Genomic DNA, 13,095 nt, shown 5'->3' with positions numbered 1-13,095 from the left:
TGCGCTGCCCCCCCAAGAGCCCCTCCCCTTCACCAGGCCCCTCGCCCCACTGGGTACCCACCCCCACCAGTGGCACTCACCTGCCCCAGAACAGGGCAGCCCCCACCACCACCTCGGTCCACCTGCTCTTCATCCTCCAGCACCCTCCCCAGGGGTCCTGCCTCCACCACCAGCTTGAGTGGCCAGGGGAGGAGGGGTTTGGCTGGTGTCATCTGTGGTTCCCGGTCTCTATGTGCCTTCTCCCCTGTGCTAAGTGAGACCCTGGCCAATGTCTGGGGCCCCAGCTAACCCCGCCCAATTGTCTGTCTCCCCTTCTTTCTCCCCCGGCCCTCAGCAAAAAGAGGAGACTAGACTCCGAGTGCAGGTCAGTAATGAAGGCGGGTCAGCGATGGACGGGCTGGGCCTGGAGAGGATGTCTGTGGGTGGGAGAGAATCCAAGGCCATCCCCCAGAGGCTGCAGACCTGCCACCCCAGGGCCTGGACCTGGACAGGGCCAACATGCCAGCTTTTCCCCACAGAGGCCAGAAATTCCATCATTGGAGCCTCTAACCTTTGGGTTTGAAACAGTCCTCGCTCACAATGCCCAGGAGGCTGGAAAGTGACGAGGGGACAACACAGGCAGCTCCATCAACTACCCTTAGGGACCTTGTGGACCCTCAGGGCCTCGGTTCATTCTGTACAGTGGCAGCTGGCTTCAAGCCCTGGAATCCCCTTTCCAGCTTGGAGGCCCCAGGCGCCCGGGGTTCCCCAGCCATTTCCACCGCCCCTCATCCCAGGGCCCCAGTTCACTAGACCCCCCACCACCACTGTGTCCGCAGCTGTGGGAGCTCCTCACCCCTGCGCAAGAGGAAGAAGAATGTGAAGAAACACCGCCGAGACAGGTACCCTCGGCCTCCCCTGGGGCCTCCCCTCACTTCCACCGCCCCACCCCCACCACGACCAATGCTGTGCAGATCCCGTCCTCAGGCCACCCCAGGCATGCTCAGGAGAGCCCTTTTATGGCCCTACAGGTCTGATTCTGGGTCCCGGAGGAAGAGGCGGCGCAGGTGAGTGGCGCCCTTTGGAGGCGGGGCAGGAGGATGTGGACAGAGGCCAGTGCCCCCCTGCAGGGACAGAGGAAGCCATGATGGGAGGGGTGTTGCCAGGGTCCTGTCCTGCTCCATCTTCCCACTCCAGGGACTCCTCCCCAGAGCCAGACAGGGGACTGGAGGGTGGGGGGGCGGAGGAGGAAGGCCAACTGCAACCCTTGCTTGCCCCATGAGTCAGCCTCACCTTGGGGGCCCCGAGAATTTCCAGACAACACAGTATACTGGTCCAGTGTGCAAGGGGTGCAGCCGTGGAGGTGCCAGTTGGGAAGGCAGAAGCATCAGGACCCCAGGTTTGCAGGGAAAGGGCATGACAGGCAGAAGGACGTTCTTGAGCTAGGAAGGCTCAGTGGTTAGGAGCCGGAGTGAGCGGGCTATGCCTACAGGTGGAGTTTCTGGGGGACAGGTATCAGCCCCCAACAAGCCTGACTGCCAGGCTATGAAGCCTCCACTCAGGTGGGGCTGGGAGCCAGCAGGGGACTCTGAGCAGGACAGTGACTTGTTCAGGATGGATTGCAGAGGGGAGAGGAGGTGTAAGGCCGGAACCGAGGCAGAGGTAGGGGTGTGGAAAGTAGTAGAAAACTCTCCATGGAGGAAAGGACGATGTGGGGCAGTCACATCCCCACTGTTGACGTTGGAGCCAGACCCCCTCCCAGCAGCCCTGGGGAGGGGCAGAGTCCCTGGTCCCATTCCGGCAGTGAGAATTTGCCCACGGCCACTTGCAAGGTGGGGGAGGAGCCTAAACAAACACCTCCTCCTGTCCCTCCAATTTCCTGTCTCTCCCCCTTGTAGCCCTCTCCGGTCCTTCAGGGTCAGTGTGGGCCCCTACTGCCCCCCAGTGGTCACCAACCGCTTGCACAGATCCTCTGTCCCGCTCCCATCAGTCCTGGGAAAGACCTAGAGGTGAGCTAGGGCCAGACCAGCTCCAGAGGGGGAGACTGAGGCCCAAAGCAGGCGGCATGAGTTCTAGAACCCAAACCTCTGGACTCCTGGGCCTGCCCCCGACCCAACTCTGCTCTTGTGTGAAACACATTCTTGTGTTTCTTAGCATCACCTCATTTTTTGGTCAGAAGGAGGCATCTGTTCACACTAGAGGGATTGAGCAGGAATCTGGTGGCATCAGGGAGGGTGAGGCTGAGAGACCTACAGGGGTGAGACCTTAGAAGCCTGATCAGAAACTTCTCAGTCCATTTGTCAAAGGCAGAAGGAGCTGGGCTGTGGGGCTCGCCCCAGAGAGCTGGATGAGATGAGATGGGGTTTGAGTAACCCCAAAGCAGGAAGGTCATCATGTCCAAGGGAAAGCATTTCTTTCCTAAACCCCTGGTGAGCTGGCCCAAGGCTGGGCCACAGTCTGAGGGGACAGAGAGGCAGGAGGCCTGGCCCCTACCCTAGAGAGCCCCATCCGAGGGAACCTGGGGCACAGGGGATGCAAATGAGGTGTGGAGGGGCCACCCCCCCCCATGGCAACTCCTCAGAGGGGCCTATCCCAAGACCAATGCCAGAGGAAAGGGCAGGTCACCCCTCCTTCTGGGGCCAGAGCCACATCGCCTATGGCACTGCCAGAGGGAACAGCAGCTGGGGCCCAGGCAGGAGGCGATCCAGGCCACGACTTAGAGGAGAAGGAGGGAATAAGGCCTGGCAGAGTAAAAGGGGCAAAAGCAGTGGGGTGGGGTGGGCAAGCCCACGCCAGCCAGGGAGTCTCAGGTACAAGAGAGGAACACATCTCAGATCCACACCTGGACACAGCCAGCTCCGAGCTCGAAGGCCCCACCCTCCCCCGGCCAGCTCAGGGCTCAGGCTGTGCTGTCACAGTGGCCTCTGCTTTCTGTAGATCTCGAAGCCCCAAGAGCAAAAGAAAAGAAAAGAACAAATCCCTGCAACCAGAAAACTTGGCCTTCTAGAATCACAGAATCAGGCCCTCGAAGATAGCTCATGTCCCCGCTGCCCAGAAGGAAAAATTCAGACCCAGAGAGGAAGCCAAGAGCCCCCATGAGTCGGTGGCAGAGCTGGAATCCAGACCCGTGGCCTCCCAGGCCAGGGTCCTTTCAAGTTCAGTCCTTGTGACTCCCCTGCATCCCAGTTACAAGAACACCAACTGAGGGGCGAGTGGGGTTTTGGGGGGCTGGGACTGTCTACAGAAAAGGATGCCTTTTTCCTAATTCTGACAAATGACCACATGGACTAACTCTGCCCAGCATGGACAGGGTTTGTGTTATTTTTGTATGAGGCTATTTTCGTAAGAGACTATTTTGGGGGGCTGGGGGGGAGACTATGGGGGCAGCAGCGGCGGGCAGGGAGGTCAGCAATGGCTTCCATCAGGGCTTCACAGGGATCCCCCCTGGGGAGGTGGGGCAGAACTCGAGTACAGCCTGATTTCTCTCCCAGGCCACATGCAGAGTCCCCAGGCCGGAGGTCGCATCGCCACAGCAGCGGCAGCTCCCACAGTCCCTCGCTGTCCTCCCGTTACAGTGATTCCAGATCACCTAGCAGGTAGGCCCCGGGCCACTGGGCGCGCTCAGGTGTGGTTGAGCTCCCTTTCCGCTGGAGGGAGGGGACCTGCAGTTTAAACACTCCCCCGTCCCCAGGGCTGGGGAGCGGGGCTGACAGACAGCAGCTCAGCAGTGGGTAGAAATTCACCAGGGCTGAGCTGCTGCCCATGCCCAAGGGCGCCCCAGACCCTGAATGGAAACCGAGGCAGTGTGAGGGCTGGGGCCTTGCTCTCTCCATGCCAGGGTTTCCCGGCACAGTGGGGGGACGGGGGTGGGGTGGGGGTAGGGCTACCTTTCGAGCCTGGCACCGCCGCTTGCACACGGGGCGTCCCAAGCCGGCTCCCCCCATGTAGGCTGAGTCCCAAGCACCGAGACGACGGGCGGAAGACGGGCAGCCAGCGGTCCAGCGGGAGCCGGTCTCCTTCCCCGTCCGGCGGCAGCGGATGGGGGTCACCCCAGCAGAACGGCGGCAGCAGGCAGCGGAGCGGAGCTCACGGGGGCCGCCCCGGCTCGGCGCACAGCTCGCTCGATGTACGTACGCTTGGCTTTGCAGAGGGTTGCCGCGCCGCGCGGGCTGCGCCGAGCTGGGTCGGGGCGGAGCTGGGTCGGGGCGGAGCTGGGTCGGGCCGGGTCGCCGCGGGGCAGGGGCCAGTGAGTGCGTCACGGGGGCGGGGCCGGCCGCTCCCCCCTCCCAGGCGCCCCTCCCTGCACCCGAGCGGCCAGGAATGCTGGTGTCAGGGTGAGGGGCTCCTGAACCCTTGACCTTGGCAAACTGAAGGCCAGAGAAGGTTGACCACAGGGGCGCTCAGCCTGTTGGGTAAAGAGCTGGAAAGGAAACAAGGCCTCCTGTCTCTCTTCCCTCAGGCATATTGGGGTGGGAGGGAGCATGGACATTGGTAGGAGTCGCAATCGGGAACAGGATTCAAGAGTCAGGACCTCCCTGGGGCATCACCTGGCCCCTGAGCCTCCCTCTCCCCACAAAGTCCTTTACCCCCATGGAAAGCCCGCCCTCCCTCAAAACCCTCATAACCCCTCTCCCAGATCCCTCCCCCATCTCAGTCCCCTTGCTGCCACAGAGCTGCATTTCTAAAGTCCCTGCTCCAAGGGAAATCTGTCCCTTCCCGGGCACTGCCCACACTTGTCTCAAACCTGTGGGCTCCACTTCCCATGGCCCATCCTTCCTAAGGCATCTCCCAGCACACTCACTGCTCCCTCAGAGATACTGTCCCCACACACCCCCACCCCCCAGGAGGCGAATAAACTCCTGGAGACCCACAGGCAGGTGTGGTGACCTTAGGAGCTGGCGGAGCCTTTCCCAGGTAGATGAGCTGGGCCAGGGTGGGAGGCTCTCCCAGGCCCCGGACGGTGGGGAGGCCCACATCCCCTTTTGTCAGCCTTAGAGTCCAGGATAGAGTCCCCTCAGGGAGAGGGGACTGCAGTGCTGGCAGGGGCACTGGATGGGCACAGGGGAATGGAGGTGAGCAGGCCTGCAGGTTCCCCCACCCCAGATCTTCAGGCTGCCCCAGGAGCCTCAGCAGGAAGGGGGGAGTCTGCCCCTCCCCAGACCTCAGGTCTCAGCAGCAAACATGTACGTGTTGGTCAGTTTCATTTTGATTTCTGGCTGTTTCCTTTCACTCCCTTTCTTTTCTCAAACACCCTTACTCTCAAGGCCTCAGGGAGGAAAGTCAAGGGCAGCTGACAAAAAGCTCTGAGTCTCAAGATCAATTTTTGTTTACTGACATTCCCTGTCTTGAGACTGCCCCCCCTGGACAGGGTGCCAGGCACCTGAGCTCCAAGGGACCTCGTTGGGCCACGTGGGGAGGATCCCTCCCATATCCCTGGACCTGTCTTAGGAGTGGGAGAAGGCTCACAGAGGTAGCTGAGGGCGGCCCGGACAGGGACTGGTGCCACACGCCACAGAGATGATGCCCAATCTGGGCAAACCTAGAAGACATCGCCCCTGACCCCAACCCCATGGGCACAGAGCCGGAAGAGCACAGTGCCCCAAACACCTTCTCGTGGGAACTTCACATCCTCTGAGAGGCACAGAAATGCAGGTTCTCTCGATCAGGGCCGTCCCCTCCCAACCCGCCTCTGCCCTGGAGGCCTGAGCAGTACCCCCCAAGGGCCCAGGGCCTGCACAGACAAAATGGCATAGCGACTAAGTAAACCCGCAGGAGAGAGCAGCCAGGGAAGGCGGCCTAGCTTCTGGCCTCAGGGAGGAAGCCTCGGCAGCCATCTTGTCTCCCTCCCAAAAAATGGGACCAAATTTGGCATCGCCCTGGGAGTTTTCTAGAAGACAGCACTTTGTTACTCTTCTCACAAAGCATGCTCCCCAAATCCTCTCCCTACCCTTTGGGCCCTAAGAGGTCTGGGACTTCAGAACATCCCAGGCCTCTCACCCTCACCTGATCCCCTCTTGGCCTGCAGATCCTTTCTGAGGAGCAAAACGAGCCTAGTTCTCATTCCAGGGAGGTGAGATAGGGGCTGGGGGTCACAGACTTGGCCATTAACCAAAAATGTCTTTGGGAAAAAGTACTGGAGGGTGGGGTGGTATTCTTGGACGCTACCATTAAAAAAAGAAAAAGAGAGAGAGAAACAAATGGGAAAAGAAAAAGCTCACCGTTTTTTAACCCCGTCTATGTTTTTGTTTGTTTTTTTAGCCTCCCATTTGAAACGTGGTAATACTGTGATTCCATTCCTTGTTTAGCCGGAAGGGAAGAGGGTGGGGAAGTTTATGTAACTTTTCCTGTTATTTTGTTTCTGTTTGTATTTCCCTTTTTTTTTCCCTTTCTTTTCTTTTCTTTTCTTTCTTTTTTCCCTTTTGTAACGTACAGAAATGCAAAGTATCTCTGTTTTTTGTTTTTTCTATCTTCTATGTGGTTCTAGAATTTTGCTTCTGTGCGTGTTACTGTGGGAACTTCTCCTCCTAATGCAGAGATGGTTTTTGAATCTCAATTGAACATTAGTCATATACATGTCTCTCTGTATTTTTTTTCCTTTGTAATCAGAATTTAAAAGGGAAGATAACTTTAAAAACACGACTCCCACACCAATAGCTCCTGCCAAATCTTCGGCAGCAGCCAGCCCTCTCCTCAACACCGGGGCATGAGCTGGGACTGCTTCAGCTTTTAACTTAACAAAAGTGGTACAGATGGTGCTTCTGTGTCTCAGTCTATAAGGAACCTTGGAGAGAAGCTGGGAGACCCAGGGAAGGGGAGAGACTTGTCCCAGGTCACCCAGGTTGCTTCCCAGAGCCCTGAGCTTCCTCAGTTCCATCTAGAATAAGATGGCTGCTCAGGCCCTTCCTGCCAGGCCTCAGATCCTTGGGAGGCCCCAGAGGAGGGAGCTGAAGGCACCTGATAGAGTTTAACTCAGGTGAGGGCTTCAAAGCCAGATATTCCCGGGCAAGAGAAAAAGTCCATCCTGGGCTTGAGACTGAGGCCAGCAGGGTGCTAGCTCCCAACACATCTCTTAGATGTCCCATCCCAGGCCAGGGCTGAGCCCCAAAGGGATTTCTGGGTTCTGCTGCTTACTGCTGTCTGTGGCTCAGAGAGGTCAAGTGACAAGCTCAAGGTCACACAGCTTTTTAGAGGTAGATCCCAAGATGTGGGAGAGTTGTCAATAGAAAACACACTCCAGGAGCCCTGAGCAAGGGGAGGAGGACGTGGGAGGTGGCTGCTGGTTGTCTCAGCTCCTAGGTTCCCCCTGAGGACCCCGCCAGATGTCAAGGGCATGCTCCCAACTCTCCCGATTCTACACGATTGCTGCCTCAGAGACCCAGGGAGCCCTGCGCCCTCACAGTTCACACACTACATAGGGAAATAAATAGTGAGGCATAGAGTGGCTCAAAGTCACACAACGTGGGACAGAAGAGTCAGACGACCTCACGGGACAAGTCCTTCCATCCGGTCTCACCTGCCTCCCCCCACCCCCAAGAACACAGACTGGTGCTAGCTTTGCCCTCCCAGCACACAGGCCAGAAAGGCTGTGCAGGGTTTGCACCTGCTTGGCTGCGCCTGCCCCTAGCATCTGAAGTGTTGAAGGAATCCTCATTGTTTGGTGAGGATGGCGGAGGAGGTTCCCGAGCAAGGCCCCCGGGCTGTCTCTGGTGGCTGCCTTGGGCTCAAAACTCATCACTTAATGGGGAGCCTAGAATGACCCCAAGAAGAGGTGCCCGTGACTCTCCCTGACCTGCCTCATCCCAGCCTCCCCCCCTCCCAACCCCCAGGAAAGAGCAGTGACCACGGCTGCGGTGGGGCAGTCAGGATAGGAACGGGCATCTTGGCATTTCTTCCAGGATGAAGCCAGAAGACAGGAAGGATACATTTTGCTAAAATGACGCTGAAGCCGGGGGTGGGGGGGGGGCGGGGGGGGTTGACTTGAGGCTGAGCAAATCCTCCAAATTCAATCTGTGGTTGCCTTCCCTTTTAAATGCACGATTCCCTTTCACCCCATCTGTCCGGTCTGATAGCCCTTGTTTAAACAGCTTTTCTCTCTTCTGTCTGGGTCCACCTTCCCCTCTGTCTTCCTGCCTCTCTCTTTGTTTCCTTCTGCCTCTGTTCCTTTGTTTCTCTGCTGTCTGTCTGTCTCTCTCCCCGTGTTTCTCTGTCTCTTCCTGGCCATCTCTCTCCCCTGACTTGGGCCTCTTGCCCCCTGCTGCCAGCCCCTCCTTCACCCATGCTGTGGTTCTGTTTCCATCAGCTGCTTCCTGCATGCCCTCTGGAGGTTTTCTGTTGTTTGAAGGTTAAGGAAAGGTTGGCTCTTGGAGCCTGTGGGTTTAAAAAAAAAAAAAAGAATCAAACAGAAATGGCTGGGCAGGAGCCCCCTCCCATTCCGGGGACTAGACCGAAAGCCGTATGGCTGCCCTGTGCTGATTCAGAGGGGGAGTGCAGCTTAGAGACACTGTCTTACCCCGATTCTGCATTCCCAATGCGGAGACCTTCTTTTCTTTTTTATTATTGCATTCCCGTCCCTGACCACTGAGAAGGTAGGTATCCCGGCTCCGCTGTGCGCCGCTCCCATCTCCAGATAAGCCCCGCCACTCTGCTTGGTTTGAATGTGATTTTCTTTCTCTCTCAATCTCTCAATCTCGCTCTGGTTGGTTTTCTCCCCCTCCCTTTTTCTTTCTTTATTTTAATGACTACTCATTTGTAACTTGCATTTTCTCCAAATGAGCTACAAAGCTGTGTTTCCTGGTTTGTCATTTAGTTTTCTTGACTTTTCCTGACAACTCTTCTGGTTCATTCTTTCCCCCCTTTCCCACCTTCCCCTTCTCCTTCTTCTTCCTCTCCATCCCTGCCCCCATCCCCCAAGCCTCCCTCACGCCCTCTCTTTCTCATTTTGTTGTCCGAATGCATTTCTGTGTGGTTTAGCATTCCGAGTTTGTGTTCCCTTCCTGAGCTGTATGCTGCGGTGAAGCCAGTTTGATTTCTATTGTCTGGAGTAGCCGCTAAGCCCCTCACCCTCACGCCTGCCAGTCCCCTGGGCCACCTTGGGCAATAAGTGATGGTGAAAGGGCCTGTGCTGGGCCTCTTGGCCTCCAGATCTTGGGAGAAGTTCTGGCTGAGGTCAGGCCTGAGGGAAGAGCTCTGTCCCCCGCTCCAGGGCCAGCTGGGCTCCCATGGTCCTGCCCTGGTGGCAGGTGCAGCAGCTGGCACTAGGACTGAACCTCACCGCTCCATCTTTTGGGCGTAATGGTAGTTGAACTTCAGGGGTGAGGTGAGCTGGCCAGGAACAGGTACCGGATGTAGATGACCTGCTTAGCCAAGTCTCTGTGGGGGCAACTTGAGAGATGGAGGGGATGCTCAGCTCTCCCACCCCCCTGCCTGGACCACAACCCAACCCAGTCAGGGGCTCCCTCAGTCCCCCAGCATCCTTCCATCTTCCAAATGTGGGCTAAATGTGGTCCCTCAGTGCAGATGATCCGGAAGGGACAGTCAGTAGGGGCCAGGGGCCCTCAGGATGTTGATGGAGAACCAGGCCTGGATCCTGAGACTTGTGACTCCCAGCCCGGTGCTCATCCAGCCACACTGAGGGTACACATGAGGAGTAGGTCCTCAGGGGCCCCATCTCCCCGTCCTTGCCCTTTAAACTGTTCCCTGTCCCACCTGGGAGCCACTGTGGAAGTTTGACACCCCAACCCTCGTGAGGCCTCAGTGGGCCTCCATCCTCAGCTTTGAAAAGAAAAAGCCTGGCTGTTCATCCTGTCCTCCCCCCATGCTGGTCCCAGGGGCAGGTCCCAGGAAGCTCACCCACCAGAGCATCCCTCATCCCTGGGTGGTGCTGGAGGGCAGACAAGGACATTGTTCAGGGAGAGAGAAAGTGCCGCTGGTCTGATGGAGGAGACTCCGTCCCAGCCTGATGCGGGAGTGGAGGCCTTGCCTTCGAGGAGTACCTGATGTGACCAGGGCCCCCGAAATAGGACTTTCAGATGCTGAGTTAGAGGGGGTAGCTGTTCCAGATGCTCACTTATTCTTGTCCTTAAGGACACCAGGACTGGGCAAGCACCCTGTCCCTTGCTACTGTTACCTTTCCCCTCAAAAATGTCTTACATGAGCAAAAGATGTCAGGTAGCAGGTAGTACCAAGGAGCAGACAGGCTCCTGGGAGCAGGACTCAGAGGCAGGCGAGGTCCTTCATCCGCGCACTCACTCATTCGTTCATACATGCACACACTAGGCCAGCACATGCTGGCACTCCTCCATACCAGGCCCCATCTTGGTGTCCACGCCAGGGGAGAGGCAGGCAGGCCTGAGTTCACAGCCCCCACCTGTCAGGCTGGAGGACTGATGAAGATCACTCAGAATGATGAGAGGGAAGAGCTGAACTGTGGATGGGGAGCTCCCACTGGCCACGGTAGCCCCAGCCCTGGCACAGCCTGGCAGAGTCCATACTAAGGGAAGGAACAAGGGTCTGTGGGATCATAGAGGAGAGCACCCGACTCAGGGTGAGGATCAGGAGAGGCTTCCTAGAGGTGGTGACCTCTTGCTAGGGTTGGGGGGCGATAGGTATTAGCCAGGGGAAAGAGGCAAGAGGGACAACAGTCACAGAGAGCAGGCTTCTGGGGAGGTCTGGAGGTCCCTGGCCACCACAGTCCTGTCCGTCCATGAAATTCCGTGGTGTCTGGACTCGGATCTCCCTCAATTCCTGGGAAGAATGAGACCCAAGCTGGGGAAGAGGCTCACCCTCTGGCAGGATCACGGCGACTCTTTCTCCAGGGCTTCTGGAGGGATGGGTGGATAAGGGTGAGATTGGCTCTAGAAGTCTCCCCAGGGAGGTGCTATCTGCCACCCTACCCAACATAGCCTTCCTCCCACCCTCCTCCATCCTGGCACTTGGGAGATACCCATGGGGCCCCAGGCCTTCCTGCCCTGCTCTGACCCTGTTCATCTGTAAGGGGACCATGAGTAAGGTTGTCCTCTGAAAAGAACCTCTCAGCCCCTATACAGGCCCACCTAGCAGAGACCCAGCTATCCCCCGCTTAACCAATGGGGAAACTGAGGTTCCCAGAGTTGGTCACTTCCTTAAGGTTTCACAGCAAACTCATATCAGAGCTAAGCCCAGGGTGTTCCACTTTGCCAATTACTATCATCTGGGGCTCTAACAGCCATTTGGCTTGAAGGAGATGAGAGGGAAGTAGGGAAGAGCTTGGACTTCAAGACATGCTAGGCAGGAAGCACCCGGCTCAGCACGGGGAGTCTGGCCCGGGGGCTTGGATCTCAGCGCTCAGGAGCCTGGAGGTTTCTTTCTCATTTGCCTCCTCTGGAGGGAAAAGGATGCTGGATGACAGAACCTAGTTCTGGGGGCTTGGGCGCTGTGAGGCACTGGCAGCCTGCTGGGGTGGAGGGGGTTATGTGTTAGGGAAGACAAGTGTCTCCTGGTCTACTGAGAAGGGATTGCCATTTCAGAGGGGCCGTGGCGGAACAGCCCAGCGTCCGTCTCTCCTAGCAGAGGTGAGCTGGTGATCAGGAAGGTCAGAGTGCTCAAGGGACACCTTGGTACCCAGTGACATCCATTCTGCCTGCCTATGTCTGCCCCTGCCCTGAACAGAGGGCTCTCCCAGGTCTTCACGGCCCACTTGGCTCTGGACAGCGGCTCTCCCTGCTATGGCTGGTGTTCATTGGCTGCTGCAGCCACCAATCACAAGCTAGCTGTGCTCTGCCCCAGAGGGAGCTGACTTCTTTGTCTAGGGATTCAGGCTTAGCAAAGAGAGGTCTTAACGCCACACCCCCACTCCCTCCAGGAAGCACCCAGGGCCATGCCAAGGAAGCCATGCTCCTTCCTGTCCCTGGCAGCAAGGTGCCCTGAGGCGTGGCAGCTGGTTTTGCTCTCTCCTCCAAAAAGGCTGCCAAAAGAGCTTGACCCAGACCCTGCCCCTTTCCTAGGACCCCCTGGTTTGGCCCTGGCCCTTGCGAGGGCATTTCTTCCTCAGCAAACCGCACTGAGGCCCTACTAGATGCCAAGTTCTGTGATAAAAACTGAGGTTACAAAGCTGAATCCAACACCACATTGGCCCTGGAGGTGCTCCAAGTCAAGTTGGTGCTGGTGATTGGGGGCTGGGGAGGGATGGGGGACAGACTTACAGACAGACAAGTGCAATCAACTGTTACTGGGTGGAAGCCTAAGGACAGGAGGAAGGGTCAGTTCTGTGGAGGGTGGGGGATGGAGAGGGTGGTCAGGGAATCCTGGAATATTTGCTCTGGAAGGGACATCCCGAAGCAAAGCCTGACCGTCTCATTTTGTGGATGGGGAAACTAAGGCCCAGACTAGGGAAGTGACTTGGCCAGGGTCACTCAGTGAGATTGTGGCAGGCTCTCAGACCCCTGCTTCCCAGCCAGGGCCCTTTTGATGGTACCAGGTGCCCTTTCTGGTTTTCTGTAGCCCGATGCTTGTGTCCTGACTCCACTTTTGGAAAAACATTCGACATCTCTATCCAGTGGTCACCCAAGAGGTGCCTGCTCAGGCCCGAGGAACCGGGCACTGCTAATCCTTCCTCCAGAGGTGGCATGGCCTCCTCTTGGCCTAGAATGGGGTGGTTGCGTTTTTCTCTCTCTCTCTCTATCTCTCTTGCATTTTGTGAATCTAATGATGAACTTACGCTACCACGCTTTTCCCTTCTCTTACACATCTTACCTACTAAAGGAGGAAGTGCCACTTTATTGGTAAGTGGACGTTAACCAAGAGGGACTTAAAAAAATCAGAACTTAAAAAAAAAAAAAAGAAAAAGAAAAAGAAAGAAAAAGAAAAGAGAGAAACAGAAAGACAGTCGGGTGCTACTGACAGCTCCACAGATCTCTGCAGGGCCGGAAAACAAAGAAAGAAAAAATGTTAACAGAAAAATGTCAGTTCCCCAGGAGTTCAGACATTGTTTTTGATTTCGGTATCTAATGACATTTGTGGATTTTGTTTTTTATTTCGTTTTTCCTCCCTTTCTTCGGTTCAGTTTTGAGTTCAGTTGTCCCGCCTCGCCCCCACCCCCATCTGTGTGCCGTGTGCCCCCTCCATCCCCTCACCCACCCC

The 13,095-nt window shown here is 56.9% G+C and overlaps 1 protein-coding gene across 1 annotated transcript in view; it reads left to right on the top strand.

Moving 5' to 3' along the window:
• SRRM3 (serine/arginine repetitive matrix 3) overlaps positions 1-13,095 on the top strand; it is a 31,802-nt gene that overhangs the window by 14,410 nt on the left and 4,297 nt on the right. The window contains 6 exon segments of the mRNA XM_024745286.1: positions 335-364; positions 819-881; positions 1,011-1,046; positions 2,917-2,958; positions 3,462-3,575; positions 3,928-4,105. Coding sequence (XP_024601054.1) covers positions 335-364; positions 819-881; positions 1,011-1,046; positions 2,917-2,958; positions 3,462-3,575; positions 3,928-4,105 — 463 coding nt within the window.

This window comes from Neophocaena asiaeorientalis, unplaced genomic scaffold (genome assembly GCF_003031525.2).
Source record: "Neophocaena asiaeorientalis asiaeorientalis breed wild unplaced genomic scaffold, Neophocaena_asiaeorientalis_V1.1 scaffold461, whole genome shotgun sequence".
NCBI lineage: Eukaryota > Metazoa > Chordata > Mammalia > Artiodactyla > Phocoenidae > Neophocaena > Neophocaena asiaeorientalis.
The sequence above is the reverse complement of the archived record's forward strand: the minus strand, read 5'-3'. Positions and strand labels throughout refer to the sequence as shown.